Raw genomic sequence first — 13215 nt, forward strand, 5'->3', positions numbered from 1 at the left:
AGCAGACAGAGGATGGCTAGAAACAGAGGAGCAGACAGAGGATGGCTAGAAACAGAGGAGCAGACAGAGGATGGCTAGAAACAGAGGAGCAGACAGAGGATGGCTAGAAACAGAGGAGCAGACAGAGGATGGCTAGAAACAGAGGAGCAGACAGAGGATGGCTAGAAACAGAGGAGCAGACAGAGGATGGCTAGAAACAGAGGAGCAGACAGAGGATGGATAGAAACAGAGGAGCAGACAGAGGATGGATAGAAACAGAGGAGCAGACAGAGGATGGCTAGAAACAGAGGAGCAGACAGAGGATGGCTAGAAACAGAGGAGCAGACAGAGGATGGCTAGAAACAGAGGAGCAGACAGAGGATGGCTAGAAACAGAGGAGCAGACAGAGGATGGCTAGAAACAGAGGAGCAGACAGAAGAGAACCACGTAGACTTATACAAAATAAAATATGTATTGTCACATACACCTGATAGGTACAGTGAAATGTGTTGTTTTACGGCCATACATTTTTTTGGCGAAAATGTGGGTTAAGTGCCTTTCTCAAGGGCAAATCAATTTTTCACCTTGTCGGCTCGGGTATTCGAACCAGCGATCTTTCGGTTACTGGCCCAATGCCTTAACCGCTAGGCCAGAGCCTGTCGTTTAGCGCTCATTAGCAAAGCCAAGGACAAAAGTGTTCAGTCTATTTGTTTTTTCCTCGCTCTTCTTCCCCTATTGGCCTATATTTTATGCATAGCTTAACTGGCTTTAATTGTTCTGTCCACGGGGCATTTACTGTGCCTGATTCTTTATGTGTCACCATATTAATGACACTGGGATCTAATAGACTGGGACTGGGAACAGTGGTACAGTGTCTATGTTTACCAAGAGGATACTAGAGGTCAAAGTATCCATAGCCGTTCCTGTTCATCCGACTCTGGTGAAGTAGATAAATAGCTTAATTGCCAAAATCTCAAACTATCCTTTTAATATGAGGGAATTAGTCATTTGAGAAAATTACAGGGTTTTTTTCTGTATAGAAAAGTGGTGATTTGGGGGATGGAAAAAAAACAGAACGCATGCAAAAAAGAAAATGAACTACATTGAACAAAAATATAAAAGCAACAATTTCAAAGATTTTACTGTTACAGTTCACATAAGGAAATCACTTAATTGAAATACATTCATTAGGCAATAATCTATGGATTTCACATAACTGGGAATCCAGATATGCATCTGTTGGTCACAGACACCTTAAAAAATAGGTAGGGGCGTGGATCAGAAAACATGTCAGTATCTGGTGTGACCACCATTTGCCTCATAAAGAGCGACATCTCCTTCACATAGAGTTGATCAGGTTGTTGATTGTGGCCTGTGGAATGTTGTCCCACTCCTCTTCAATGGCTGTGCAAAGTTGCTGGATATTGGCGGGAACTGGAACACGCCGTCGTACCTTTCGATCCAGAGCATCCCAAACATGCTCAATGTCTGGTGAGTATGAAGGCCATGGAAGAACTGGGCCATTTTCAGCTTCCAGTAATTCTGTACAGATCCTTGCAACATGGGGCTGTGCATTATCATGCTGAAACATGAGGTGATGGCGGCAGATGAATGGCACGACAATAGGCCTCAGAATCTTGTCACGGTATCTCTGTGCATTCAAATTGCCATCGACAAAATGCAATTGTGTTCGTTGTCCATAGCTTATGTCTGCCCATACCATAACCCCATCGCCACCATGGGGCACTCTGTTCACAACGTTGACATCAGCAAATCGCTCGCCCACACAACGCCCACTACAGTTGAAACCAGGATTCATCCGTGAAGTGCACACTTCTCCAGTTTGCCAGCTGCCATCGAAGGTGAGCGTTTGCCCACTGAAGTTGGTTACGACGCCGAACTGCTGTCAGGTCAAGACCCTGGTGAGGACGACGAGCACGCAGATGAGCTTCCCTGAGACGGTTTCTGACAGTTTGTGCAGAAATTCTTCAGTTGTGCAAACCCAGTTTCATCAGCTGTCCGGGTGGCTGGTCTCAGATGATCCCGCAGGTGAAGAATCCAGATGTGGAGGTCCTGGGCTGGCGTGGTTACACGTGGTCTGTGGTGAGGCTGGTTGGATGTACTGCCAAATTCTCTAAAACATTGGATGTGGCTTATAGTAGAGAAATAAACATTCAGTTCTCTGGCAACAGCTCTGGGGGACATTCCTGCAGTCAGCATGCCAATTGCACACTACCTCAAAACTTGAGACATCTGTGGCATTGTGTTGTGTGACAAAACTGCACATTTTAGAGTGGCCTTTTATTGTCCCCAGCACAAGTGGCACCTGTGTAATAATAATGCTGTTTAATCAGCTTCTTGATTACCTCACCTGTCAGGTGGATGGATTATCTTAGCAAAGGAGAAATGCTCACCAACAGGGATGTAAACAAATTTGTGCACAACATTTGAGAGCATTGTGTGGGTATGGAACATTTCTGGGATCTTTTATTTCAGCTAATGAAACATGGGACCAACACTTTACATGTTGCATTTTTATTACTGTTCAGTGTATATATATATTTTGTAATAATACCATCTTTGAGAATTAACAATCAAATAAAAGCTAGTAAGTCAGGAAGAATCGAAAATTCCAAAAAGCGGGCATTCAGGGCACATGCCCATTGATTTAGTTATAATATCATGTTTGAGCAGAGGAACACTGCATTAGCCATGGCAAAATGCATAGAACTGCAGGAAATTAGCTTCAAAACTGCAACATTTTCTCTATGCCACCAAGATACTTTTACAGCTTCCTACAGTTTACACTTCCTCTTCTAATGAACTGGGGCGGCAGGTAGCTTAGTGGTTAAGAGCGTTGTGCCAGTAACCGAAAGGTCGCTGGTTCTAATCCCCGAGCAGACTAGGTGAAAAATATGTCGATGTGCCCTTGAGCAAGGCACTTAAACCTAATTGCGCCTGTAAGTCGCTCTGGATAAGAGCGTCTGCTAAATGTTTAAAATTTAAATTTTTAAAATTTTAATTTAAATTTTAAAATAATGCAACTATCTACTAAATCTATTCATTTAAAAATGATTACATTCACCTGATGATAAGATGTGATTTTATTTTTACGACACCATTCATAAAAATCTAACTATAGGCTATACCGGTGGTGTTTCCTTCACCACCTGGGAGAATCATTGATGTCGTCCCAAATGACACCATATACACTACATAGTGTGCTACATTTTGACCAGAGCCCTATTGGCCCTGGACAAACAGTGCACAACATAGGGAACAGGGTGCCATTTGGGACACAGCCATTGAGCCTGTATGCAGAGCAGGTGACAGAGGTTCTGTGAACGCTGCCGTCATGTATCGACTGGGAATTGATTTTCGCTGGTGGTAGCTGGAGGCTGACAGCTCTCACAGGGAGGATGTTGAGGAAGGAGGGAGAGAGAGAGCGAGAGGAGAGAGATGTCAAGTGAATAGAAAGCCACTACCACTCAAGAGCGCATGTATGTTCCCTTTCCTGCTCTAAATGACAACGTCCCCCAATGTCCCTGTGCCGCTAGGTATCTCTGCAAGTAGCAAACACAGCCACTGTGTGTTCGCATCAACGTGGCCAAGGACAACCATACGGAGAAAAACAAGGTTCTGGTGCAGAGACAGTGGATTCCTTTCCTCAGCGATGGTTCTCCTTTCATCTGCCTGTGCTAGCATTGACACACAAAACAAACAGACACACAAACTTCATAATGAAAAATTATGTGACAGGTAAAATGAAGACGGCCATCTTTATCTCCTGAAGTATTGACTGCAGGTACGTAGCTACTTAAAAAGTATTAAATAAAAAATTCGAAGAAATAGTTTCAACGGTATTGACAGTATTGAAAAACCATCCCGAGCTATTTCCAAATACCCCGGTATACAGTATATTGCCCAAGCCTAACCTGAGCAGCTGGAGAGGATCGTTTCTCCTGCCTTCACAGCCTCCATCTCCCAGTCATTCTGCATCAATAATCCCAGCCAGTGTGTGTGTGTGTGTGTGTTAAGCACCCAGTCGGGCTCAGCAGGCGAGCCAGACGTACCTCGATACAGGTGTTAGACAGCTGCTTAACAGAAGAAAGGGCTTGTCCCAGTCCTAATCCCAGACAGACACACTCACACGCCCCCCGAGCTACAACTAGGGCACGAGACAGATAGGGGAGATAAGTAGTAGCCTTCAACTGTCGTTAGGGCTTTCGTTTGACAAAGTGGAGATTATTTAACTGTAGCTGTACGCTATGGCGGGTTGATCAAATAAAACAAATCTGTCACTATATAATATACTGGTATCTGAATAAATCAGATACTGTTTTTTTAACCATTATTTTACCAGGTAAATTCATTGAGAACACATTCTCATTTACAGCAACGACCTGGGGAATAGTTACAGGGAAGAGGAGGGGGGATGAATGAGCCAATTGGAAGATGGGGATGATTAGGTGGCCATGATGGTATGAGGGCCAGATTGGGAATTTAGCCAGGACACCAGGGTTAACACCCCTACTCTTACGATAAGTGCCATGGGATCTTTAGTGACCACAGAGAGTCAGGACACCCGTTTAACGTCCCATCCGAAAGACAGCAACCTACACAGGGTAATGTCCCCAATCACTGCCCTGGGACCAGAGGAAAGAGTGCCCCCTATTGGCCCTCCAACACCACTTCCAGCAGCATCTGGTTTCCCATCCAGGGACCAACCCTGCTTAGCTTCAGAGGCAAGACAGCAGTGGGATGCAGGGTGGTATGATGATGGCCACTAAAACAGATGGGGTTGGCTTAGATTGTTGACAACATGTAGGCCTAAAGTATATGTTTATCAAAAACATAAAAACATTTGCACAATTGTTGGTTACCTAGCAAGCGAATGTTTTGCCATATTAGCATAGACGTGACATCAGTCAAAACAAGACATGGTATCAAGAACAAGATAAAATGAGCCACCTATGAATCCCCATAATGCAGCTTCTTGTCATTGTTGCCATCTGACCGTTCTGAATCATAACATCACACGGCCTTCAGACCCATTGCCGCACGTGCATCATTTTTGTGACGTTGTCAGCCAACCAGTCTAATATTTAGGCCTATAAAAAGAATGTTCACTGCACAGCTTTTGTCAAGGGAAGTAGCCTATGCTTCATGATTCCTACTGGAGCAGCAAAACGACTGAAATAGGCTACACAATTCATATGCATGACCATGACCGTGTGCAGTGAAGACGGCTTAGAATCCACCACCCCTCAGGCTGTAGCCTCGGGGGGATGTCGTGCTCGGCACACTGTTAGAAACTAGGTGAGCAGAGAGGCTGAGGGCACTGACTGACTGGACAAACCATCTACCGATAACCATATTACTGGTAAAGCCATGAAAACCATTAGTGGAAAACATTGATGAAATGTTATAGGAATGCATAGCCTTATAACGTTACGGCTGCTGGAGCCATACAGTAGTGGTAACCCATTAACAGCAGTGTTGGAGAAGGAAAAATAGCGTTTCTCGATCCCACAACGAGCAGCATTGCTTCACCTTAATGCTCTTGGATGGAGAGCTTTCATTGAGAAACTGATGACAGCCATCAACTAGGCCTGGTAACTAGGCCTGGTAACTAGGCCTACACCCATTCCATCCTACTCTAGCTATTCCTAACAGACAGCCATCTTGGATGAGAGAGAGCCCATAGAACTGGGGAGGTAGAAATGAAATGTCAAATAAATTAGGAAGACAGATGATCTGAGATGTGACTCTGGGGGTGCTTAAGAAATATAATATGGTGGGAACTAAGGCAGGTGGTACTTACAGTGGGGGGGAAAAGTATTTAGTCAGCCACCAATTGTGCAAGTTCTCCCACTTAAAAAGATGAGAGAAGCCTGTAATTTTCATCATAGGTACACATCAACTATGACAGACAAATTGAGAGAAAAAAAATCCAGAAAATTACATTGTAGGATTTGTAATGAATTTATTTGCAAATTATGGTGGAAAATAAGTATTTGGTCACCTACAAACAAGCAAGATCTCTGGCTCTCACAGACCTGTAACTTCTTCTTTAAGAGGCTCCTCTGTCCTCCACTCGTTACCTGTATTAATGGCACCTGTTTGAACTTGTTATCAGTATAAAAAGACACCTGTCCACAACCTCAAACAGTCACACTCCAAACTCCACTATGGCCAAGACCAAAAAGCTGTCAAAGGACACCAGAAACAAAATTGTAGACCTGCACCAGGCTGGGAAGACTGAATCTGCAATAGGTAAGCAGCTTGGTTTGAAGAAATCAACTGTGGGAGCAATTATTAGGAAATGGAAGACATACAAGACCACTGATAATCTCCCTCGATCTGGGGCTCCACGCAAGATCTCACCCTGTGGGGTCAAAATGATCACAAGAACGGTGAGCAAAAATCCCAGAACCACACGGGGGGACCTAGTGAATGACCTGCAGAGAGCTGGGACCAAAGTAACAAAGCCTACCATCAGTAACACACTACGCCGCCAGGGACTCAAATCCTGCAGTGCAAGACGTGTCCCCCTGCTTAAGCCAGTACATGTCCAGGCCCGTCTGAAGTTTGCTATAGTGCATTTGGATGATCCAGAAGAGGATTGGGAGAATGTCATATGGTCAGATGAAACCAAAATATAACTTTTTGGTAAAAACTCAACTCGTCGTGTTTGGAGGACAAAGAATGCTGAGTTGCATCCAAAGAACACCATACCTACTGTGAAGCATGGGGGTGGAAACATCATGCTTTGGGGCTGTTTTCTGCGAAGGGACCAGGACTACTGATCCGTGTAAAGGAAAGAATGAATGGGGCCATGTATCGTGAGATTTTGAGTGAAAACCTCCTTCCATCAGCAAGGGCATTGAAGATGAAACATGGCTGGGTCTTTCAGCATGACAATGATCCCAAACACATCGCCCGGGCAACGAAGGAGTGGCTTCGTAAGAAGCATTTCAAGGTCCTTGAGTGGCCTAGCCAGTCTCCAGATCTCAACCCCATAGAAAATCTTTGGAGGGAGTTGAAAGTCCGTGTTGCCCAGCGACAGCCCCAAAACATCACTGCTCTAGAGGAGATCTGCATGGAGGAATGGGCCAAAATACCAGCAACAGTGTGTGAAAACCTTGTGAAGACTTACAGAAAACGTTTGACCTGTGTCATTGCCAACAAAGGGTATATAACAAAGTATTGAGAAACTTTTGTTATTGACCAAATACTTATTTTCCACCATAATTTGCAAATAAATTCATAAAAAATCCTACAATGTGATTTTCTGGATCTTTTTTTCTCATTTTGTTTGTCATAGTTGACGTGTATCTATGATGAAAATTACAGGCCTCTCATCTTTTGAAGTGGGAGAACTTGCACAATTGGTGGCTGACTAAATAAATGTTTTCCCCACTGTATAAGAGTATTCTCTCACTGGAGGTTAATATACGTTAATGTAGCTTTATTTTTCAGTTGCACAGACTGAGGGTCGTCTCCTGACTGATACTGTAGTGTAGCCTACTGCATCTTCAACTTCTACACAGAGATCGGAGAGCAATGGATGTTTGTGTAGGTACTGAGATGGTTAAGAATTGTGTGATTCCTCATCTGCTGATGTGATGGTTTCAAGGCAGAGGTATCTATTCACAATTCCAAGGCCAGGGACATAATGTCAGAGACCTTTTCAAGGCAGAGGTATCTATTCACAATTCCAAGGCCAGGGACATAATGTCAGATAACTTTTCTGTGTTATATCAGCCACCCTATTATTCATTAGACTGACTGGCAGTGGAATGTTGCCTACACATTAAAGACACACACAGTATGAGTGACGTTATCAGTCTCTCTGTCCTACAAACTGGTCAGGAAATATCCTCCCTGTACACTGGAGGCAACATTACTTTGGCGACAGACCTGGACGCAGACCAAAGAGATGGAGCTGGGCTGGGAGTGAGAGAAAGAGAGTTGAGGGATCCAAAACAATAAGTACAAAGAAGATAGAACATAACTGGGCAACTATCCAGGCCAAAAAAGCTTGAAAATATGACGTAGGCCTAGCCATATGGTAAAAGGAAGTTCCTGTGAATTACTTCATAAAATATAACTTTGGTTTGAAGATATTCAGCCTTTGTAGAAAGAGGTAAGAAGTGGGAAACAGCACAGCTTTCAAAAATGTACTCGACAGACCTGGGTTCAAATACTATTTGATTGAAATCATTTCAAAAGATATGCTTGATTGAGCTTGCCTGGCTTATTGGACCAATATAATAGTCCCAACAAGTTAAACCCCACCTATCTGACACTCTAGGCAGGCTAGCGCAAACACTCAAAGTATTTGAAAGATTTCAAATAGTATTTGAACCCAGGTCTGCAGAGAGAGGAGAATTCATTCCGATAATGAACGTGAATTCCTGTAACTGGCTGCGAACAAAAACACAATAACTGAGTTGACCAGATTGATGCTCTGGGCAAACTCAGTAGCGACTGGGAGTGAGTGCCAAAAGCTAATAGCATCTTTCATACCCACAGAGAAGCCAGCAGACCCTGACTGGGGCTCAATGTTAAGGATATGAGACAACATGAAAATGTCCACACCTACCTATCAGGGTTGAGGGGAGGCTCATAATAATGGCTGGAATGGAGCCAATGGAATGGCATCAAAGACATGGAAACCATGTTTGAAGTATTTGATACCATTCCACCTATTCTGCTCCAGCCATTACCACGAGCCCGTCCTCCCCAATTCAGGTGTCACCAACCTCCTGTGGTGTTCAGTAGGCGCAAAACAGAGTGAAGCAGGGAAGTACTATCAGAACTTGTCCAAAAAGAAGAGCATTTTTTCAGGGTGTGCCCTGGTGAACAGGACCCTGGTAAAGAGATGAGCCCACTGCTAAACATCCAGTCTCCAATCAAACCCATCTAACGAAGCCGATTACCTGCCTTGAATAGAGAGAGCTTCGACTTAGCATAGCCCTTGGGGTTGGAACACACACAGTGATTCAGATATGTTGCATTTGGGACCGAGTGGGGCCCTACGCACCCAGGCGCTGCAATCCCATTTAAACATGCTGCTCCTGGGGCTTTAGGGAGCTAGCTGCAGAGTTGGTGGTTACTGGTGGTTTCCTCTGGGAGTGTCGATCCTAGCTGTGAGCAGTGTGCACACAGTGAGGCTTCCGAGGATGCGCTCTGTTAATTAATTTCAAAAGAAAGGGCTCTGAGACAGAGGGGCAAAAAGCAAAGTTAATCATGATGTACTACTGTATAGGAGAGGGGAGGGAGAGCCTGGACAGGAGAGGGAGGGGGAGAGCCTGGACAGGAGAGGGAGGGAGGGGGAGAGCCTGGACAGAAGAGGGAGGGGGAGAGCCTGGACAGAAGAGGGAGGGGGAGAGCCTGGACAGAAGAGGGAGGGGGAGAGCCTGGACAGGAGAGGGAGGGGGAGAGCCTGGACAGGAGAGGGAGGGAGGGGGAGAGCCTGGACAGGAGAGGGAGGGAGGGGGAGAGCCTGGACAGGAGAGGGAGGGGGAGAGCCTGGACAGAAGAGGGAGGGGGAGAGCCTGGACAGGAGAGGGAGGGGGAGAGCCTGGACAGGAGAGGGAGGGAGGGGGAGAGCCTGGACAGAGGAGGGAGGGGGAGAGCCTGGACAGAGGAGGGAGGGGGAGAGCCTGGACAGAAGAGGGAGGGAGGGGGAGAGCCTGGACAGAAGAGGGAGGGAGGGGGAGAGCCTGGACAGAGGAGGGAGGGAGGGGGGAGAGCCTGGACAGGAGAGGGAGGGGGAGAGCCTGGACAGGAGAGGGAGGGGGAGAGCCTGGACAGAAGAGGGAGGGAGGGGGAGAGCCTGGACAGAAGAGGGAGGGAGGGGGGAGAGCCTGGACAGGAGAGGGAGGGAGGGGGAGAGCCTGGACAGAAGAGGGAGGGAGGGGGGAGAGCCTGGACAGAGGAGGGAGGGAGGGGGGAGAGCCTGGACAGAAGAGGGAGGGAGGGGGAGAGCCTGGACAGAGGAGGGAGGGAGGGGGAGAGCCTGGACAGGAGAGGGAGGGAGGGGGAGAGCCTGGACAGGAGAGGGAGGGAGGGAGGGAGGGAGGGAGGGAGGGAGGGAGGGAGGGAGGGAGGGAGGGAGGGAGGGAGGGAGGGAGGGAGGGAGGGAGGGAGGGAGGGAGAGCCTGGACAGAAGAGGGAGGGAGGGAGGGAGAGGGAGAGCCTGGACAGGAGTGGTAGGGAGGGCCTGGACAGGAGTGGTAGGGAGGGCCTGGACAGGAGTGGTAGGGAGGGCCTGGACAGGAGTGGTAGGGAGGGCCTGGACAGGAGTGGTAGGGAGGGCCTGGACAGGAGTGGTAGGGAGGGCCTGGACAGGAGTGGTAGGGAGGGCCTGGACAGGAGAGGTAGGGAAAGCCTGAACAGAGAGTGTGTTAACAACCAGCAAGGTCTAGTGAACTGCTGTAGCGCTGTACAAACAAAGGGTCATCGACCATCCAGCGACAGCTGTTTGTTCTAGAGACAGCCCCGTGTCTGTCTGTCATCGTACAGTACTCACTGTCTCTCACCAAATACAGTAGTTGAGCTAAAGCTTTAGCAGTTAGAAACACATCAAGTGTCGCCTGACTATGCGCTAGGCTATCCATGCAACCGTCCAGATAGCTGACAGCCTTTCCGTCAGAGGAGGCTGGTGGGAGGAGCTATAGGAGGATGGGCACATTGTAATGGCTGGAATGGACTCAATGGAACGGAGTCAAACACGTTACCATGTGTTTGGTACCATTCCATTGATTCCCTTCCAGCCATTACAATGAGCCCGTCCTATAGCTCCTCCCACCAGCCTCCACTGCTATCCATCTACAGTAGGGTTTTCTGAACTCGGTCCTGGGCTATGAATGGCCATAGCACTAGTATGATGGACATGTGTGGGAGACTAAAAAGGGGAGAAAGCATGTCAGTGATTGGTTTACCGTACCCACATGATATGCCTCTGCTAATGTTAGTGCAAGGAGGAAGGAGGAGTTTGTCAACTCACCAATGCTGTCCATCTGACATCATTCTGAAGCACCTAGTTCATCAACAATGAAATAAAACATGTATGACACATGTAAGGTGTGCTGTGATTGCCAGTGAAAAACAAAAAAACATAGAACAGTGATTTGTGTAGTCAAAAGCAATCAATCCAAACCATTCATTCAGTAGAGGACACTAGCTGAGGCCACTATAACAACATGAACGCTTTGAGGGACAAACAGGTCAGAAAAGCAAAAACAAAGGTTGATAATTTAGGCTAGCTAGCCTAATATTTGCTCAAATTGGCAAAGATCCTTGCTATCAGTAGCCTATAGGTCGGGATATTTTGAGACAGTGACTGAATTGAAATGCCAATAACCTAATTTATGGTTACTTGGCAAGTCATGGGGGGGATATGATCGCAGATGGTCGAACAGGTAGTTTAGTGTGCGAGTCTTGCGCCTTCCTGGTCTGAATGAGGGATTGGAGCATGCTTCACTGAACAATACAGGAGTGGGGTGTTTCTAGTGACAATGGGTGGATCTGGTCAAAGCAGCCAGCCATTCCCATAAATAAATTATGTAACGTAATCTCTAGTAAGGACACATCAGTCATGTTGGCATGCAAAAAATATATTGTTGTATCATTTTAAGAAAGGGGATCAATAGCTAGCTATAGTCAAAGTTCAGTTGATGATACCCTAAAATAAATGTGATTCGCTGGTTAGGTAGATTTTCTCGGTAACGTTAGCTAGCCAACCAGCAAAACCAGGCTAGATGTCAGCTAGCGCTCTAACTAGCTACATAGCTAAATTACCACAACCTTCACTAGCTATATACAAGTTATCTAAACACTATTCGTTTTGCTCAGGAGGAGAGCAAGGTTCTCGCGTCATCATTGTTGGTGGTGTTTATTTTCCTGCAGTAGCACACAGTATCTAGCTAGCTAATTAAATGGTGATGATCAAGTCAAGACTTTTGTTTGCTAGCTAGGATAATGGTAACTCTGCTGTGTCAATTACCCAGCTAGACACATTATCTAATGACTGGGCATCAACATCGAACTAGTTAGTATCGTTTGATTGATACAATGTAGCTCCGATGAGATTGATGTGCCTTGAATGGTCCCAGGTAGCATGATGATGGGGTAACTTTATGCCCTGCGTTTCCACACACACTCATAACGAACGAGCTGTGGTGTGCTAGCTAGCGCAATGTGTCTGCATTGAACCACCAGACTCAAACAGTGTAACGTTACGTGGGTGTACATTTGTGTGCTTGAAACTGTGTGGGGGCGTTATATGCATAACGTCAGCCCCTGTGTCTGTGCGTAGTTATATTCCGTTTTTGCTTCAGTTTCTGGCATTCCTGTCTTTTTACCTTTCGTCTCCTGGTTTCAGCATTCCCGCTCCAAACAAAGCATTGATATATGACTCGTAGGTTTTGCCTCCAATTGTCCACCTTATAAGCGTTCACATGTGAGCACCCTGCCGGACTCATGACTGAAACAACATTCAGTTTTGTATTTTAAATGATGAAACGTGTCCTACAATAGAGAATAAGCTAACTAGCTAGCGCGTGCTTGCTGTCCAGAACATAAGCTAGCTGTGGTTTCCGTTTGGAAATGGGACAGCCGCGACAATATCCAAAATCAGATTCGGAGATCTGACAAATACGTCCTTTGTTGACTTGCTTGTACAGTTATCCGTCTTCGTGAATCTGTTCCCGTCTCAGACTGACAGTTGCCTTTATCCTCATGTCAAACACTTCCACTCACGATTTATTTTTCTAATGGTATGTTGTGCGTCGAGCCCGCCCAAAGCAAAACATGATTAGCGGATACAAAGAAAGGTGACTTCATATGTTGGCTGAAGAGTGCTCTGGTGCGTTGTTTCCCGTTGAAGTCACGCCCCTTTGCAGTAAGGATAGGGTTCTGATCGGTGCAAAAATATGTCCTTTCGTAAAGTAGGCGGACTCACTGGTCTAAAATAACCAATAGGCTGAGATAAAATCAAACCTGGGTGGCTTACTGGTTGTGTCAAATTGTCAAAAAATAGTTGTATTTAATTGACAATACCAAGTACCGCCCTTTCAACTGGACCACAGCGATCCCCGGTCTGCCTCTGCGCTAGTTTGATGCTCTCATACGATGAAAAAGAATCATAGAAATTCCATTTTATTATGTACTGAACCACATGGTCAGAAAATAATGCATCTATTCTGCACCAGTTGTATTACTTTG

The 13215-nt window shown here is 46.1% G+C and overlaps 1 protein-coding gene across 3 annotated transcripts in view; it reads right to left on the reverse strand.

The window, feature by feature from the left end:
- Positions 1 to 12829, reverse strand: part of LOC121551233 (ubiquitin carboxyl-terminal hydrolase 22-like) — a 66529-nt gene extending 53700 nt beyond the window's left edge. Inside the window, exons 1-2 of one of the 3 annotated variants that reach the window (XM_041863791.2) lie at positions 12354 to 12828; positions 10997 to 11029 (exon numbers count right to left, since the gene is read on the reverse strand). In XM_041863791.2, the coding sequence (XP_041719725.1) occupies positions 10997 to 11029; positions 12354 to 12473 (153 nt within the window). In that variant the 5' untranslated portion in view covers positions 12474 to 12828. Of the gene's footprint in view, positions 1 to 10996; positions 11030 to 12353 lie in introns of all 3 variants that reach the window. The other 2 variants (XM_041863789.1, XM_041863792.2) reach the window with 2 other exon arrangements.
- Between the last annotated feature and the right edge of the window lie 386 nt (positions 12830 to 13215).

This window comes from Coregonus clupeaformis, chromosome 35 (genome assembly GCF_020615455.1).
Source record: "Coregonus clupeaformis isolate EN_2021a chromosome 35, ASM2061545v1, whole genome shotgun sequence".
NCBI lineage: Eukaryota > Metazoa > Chordata > Actinopteri > Salmoniformes > Salmonidae > Coregonus > Coregonus clupeaformis.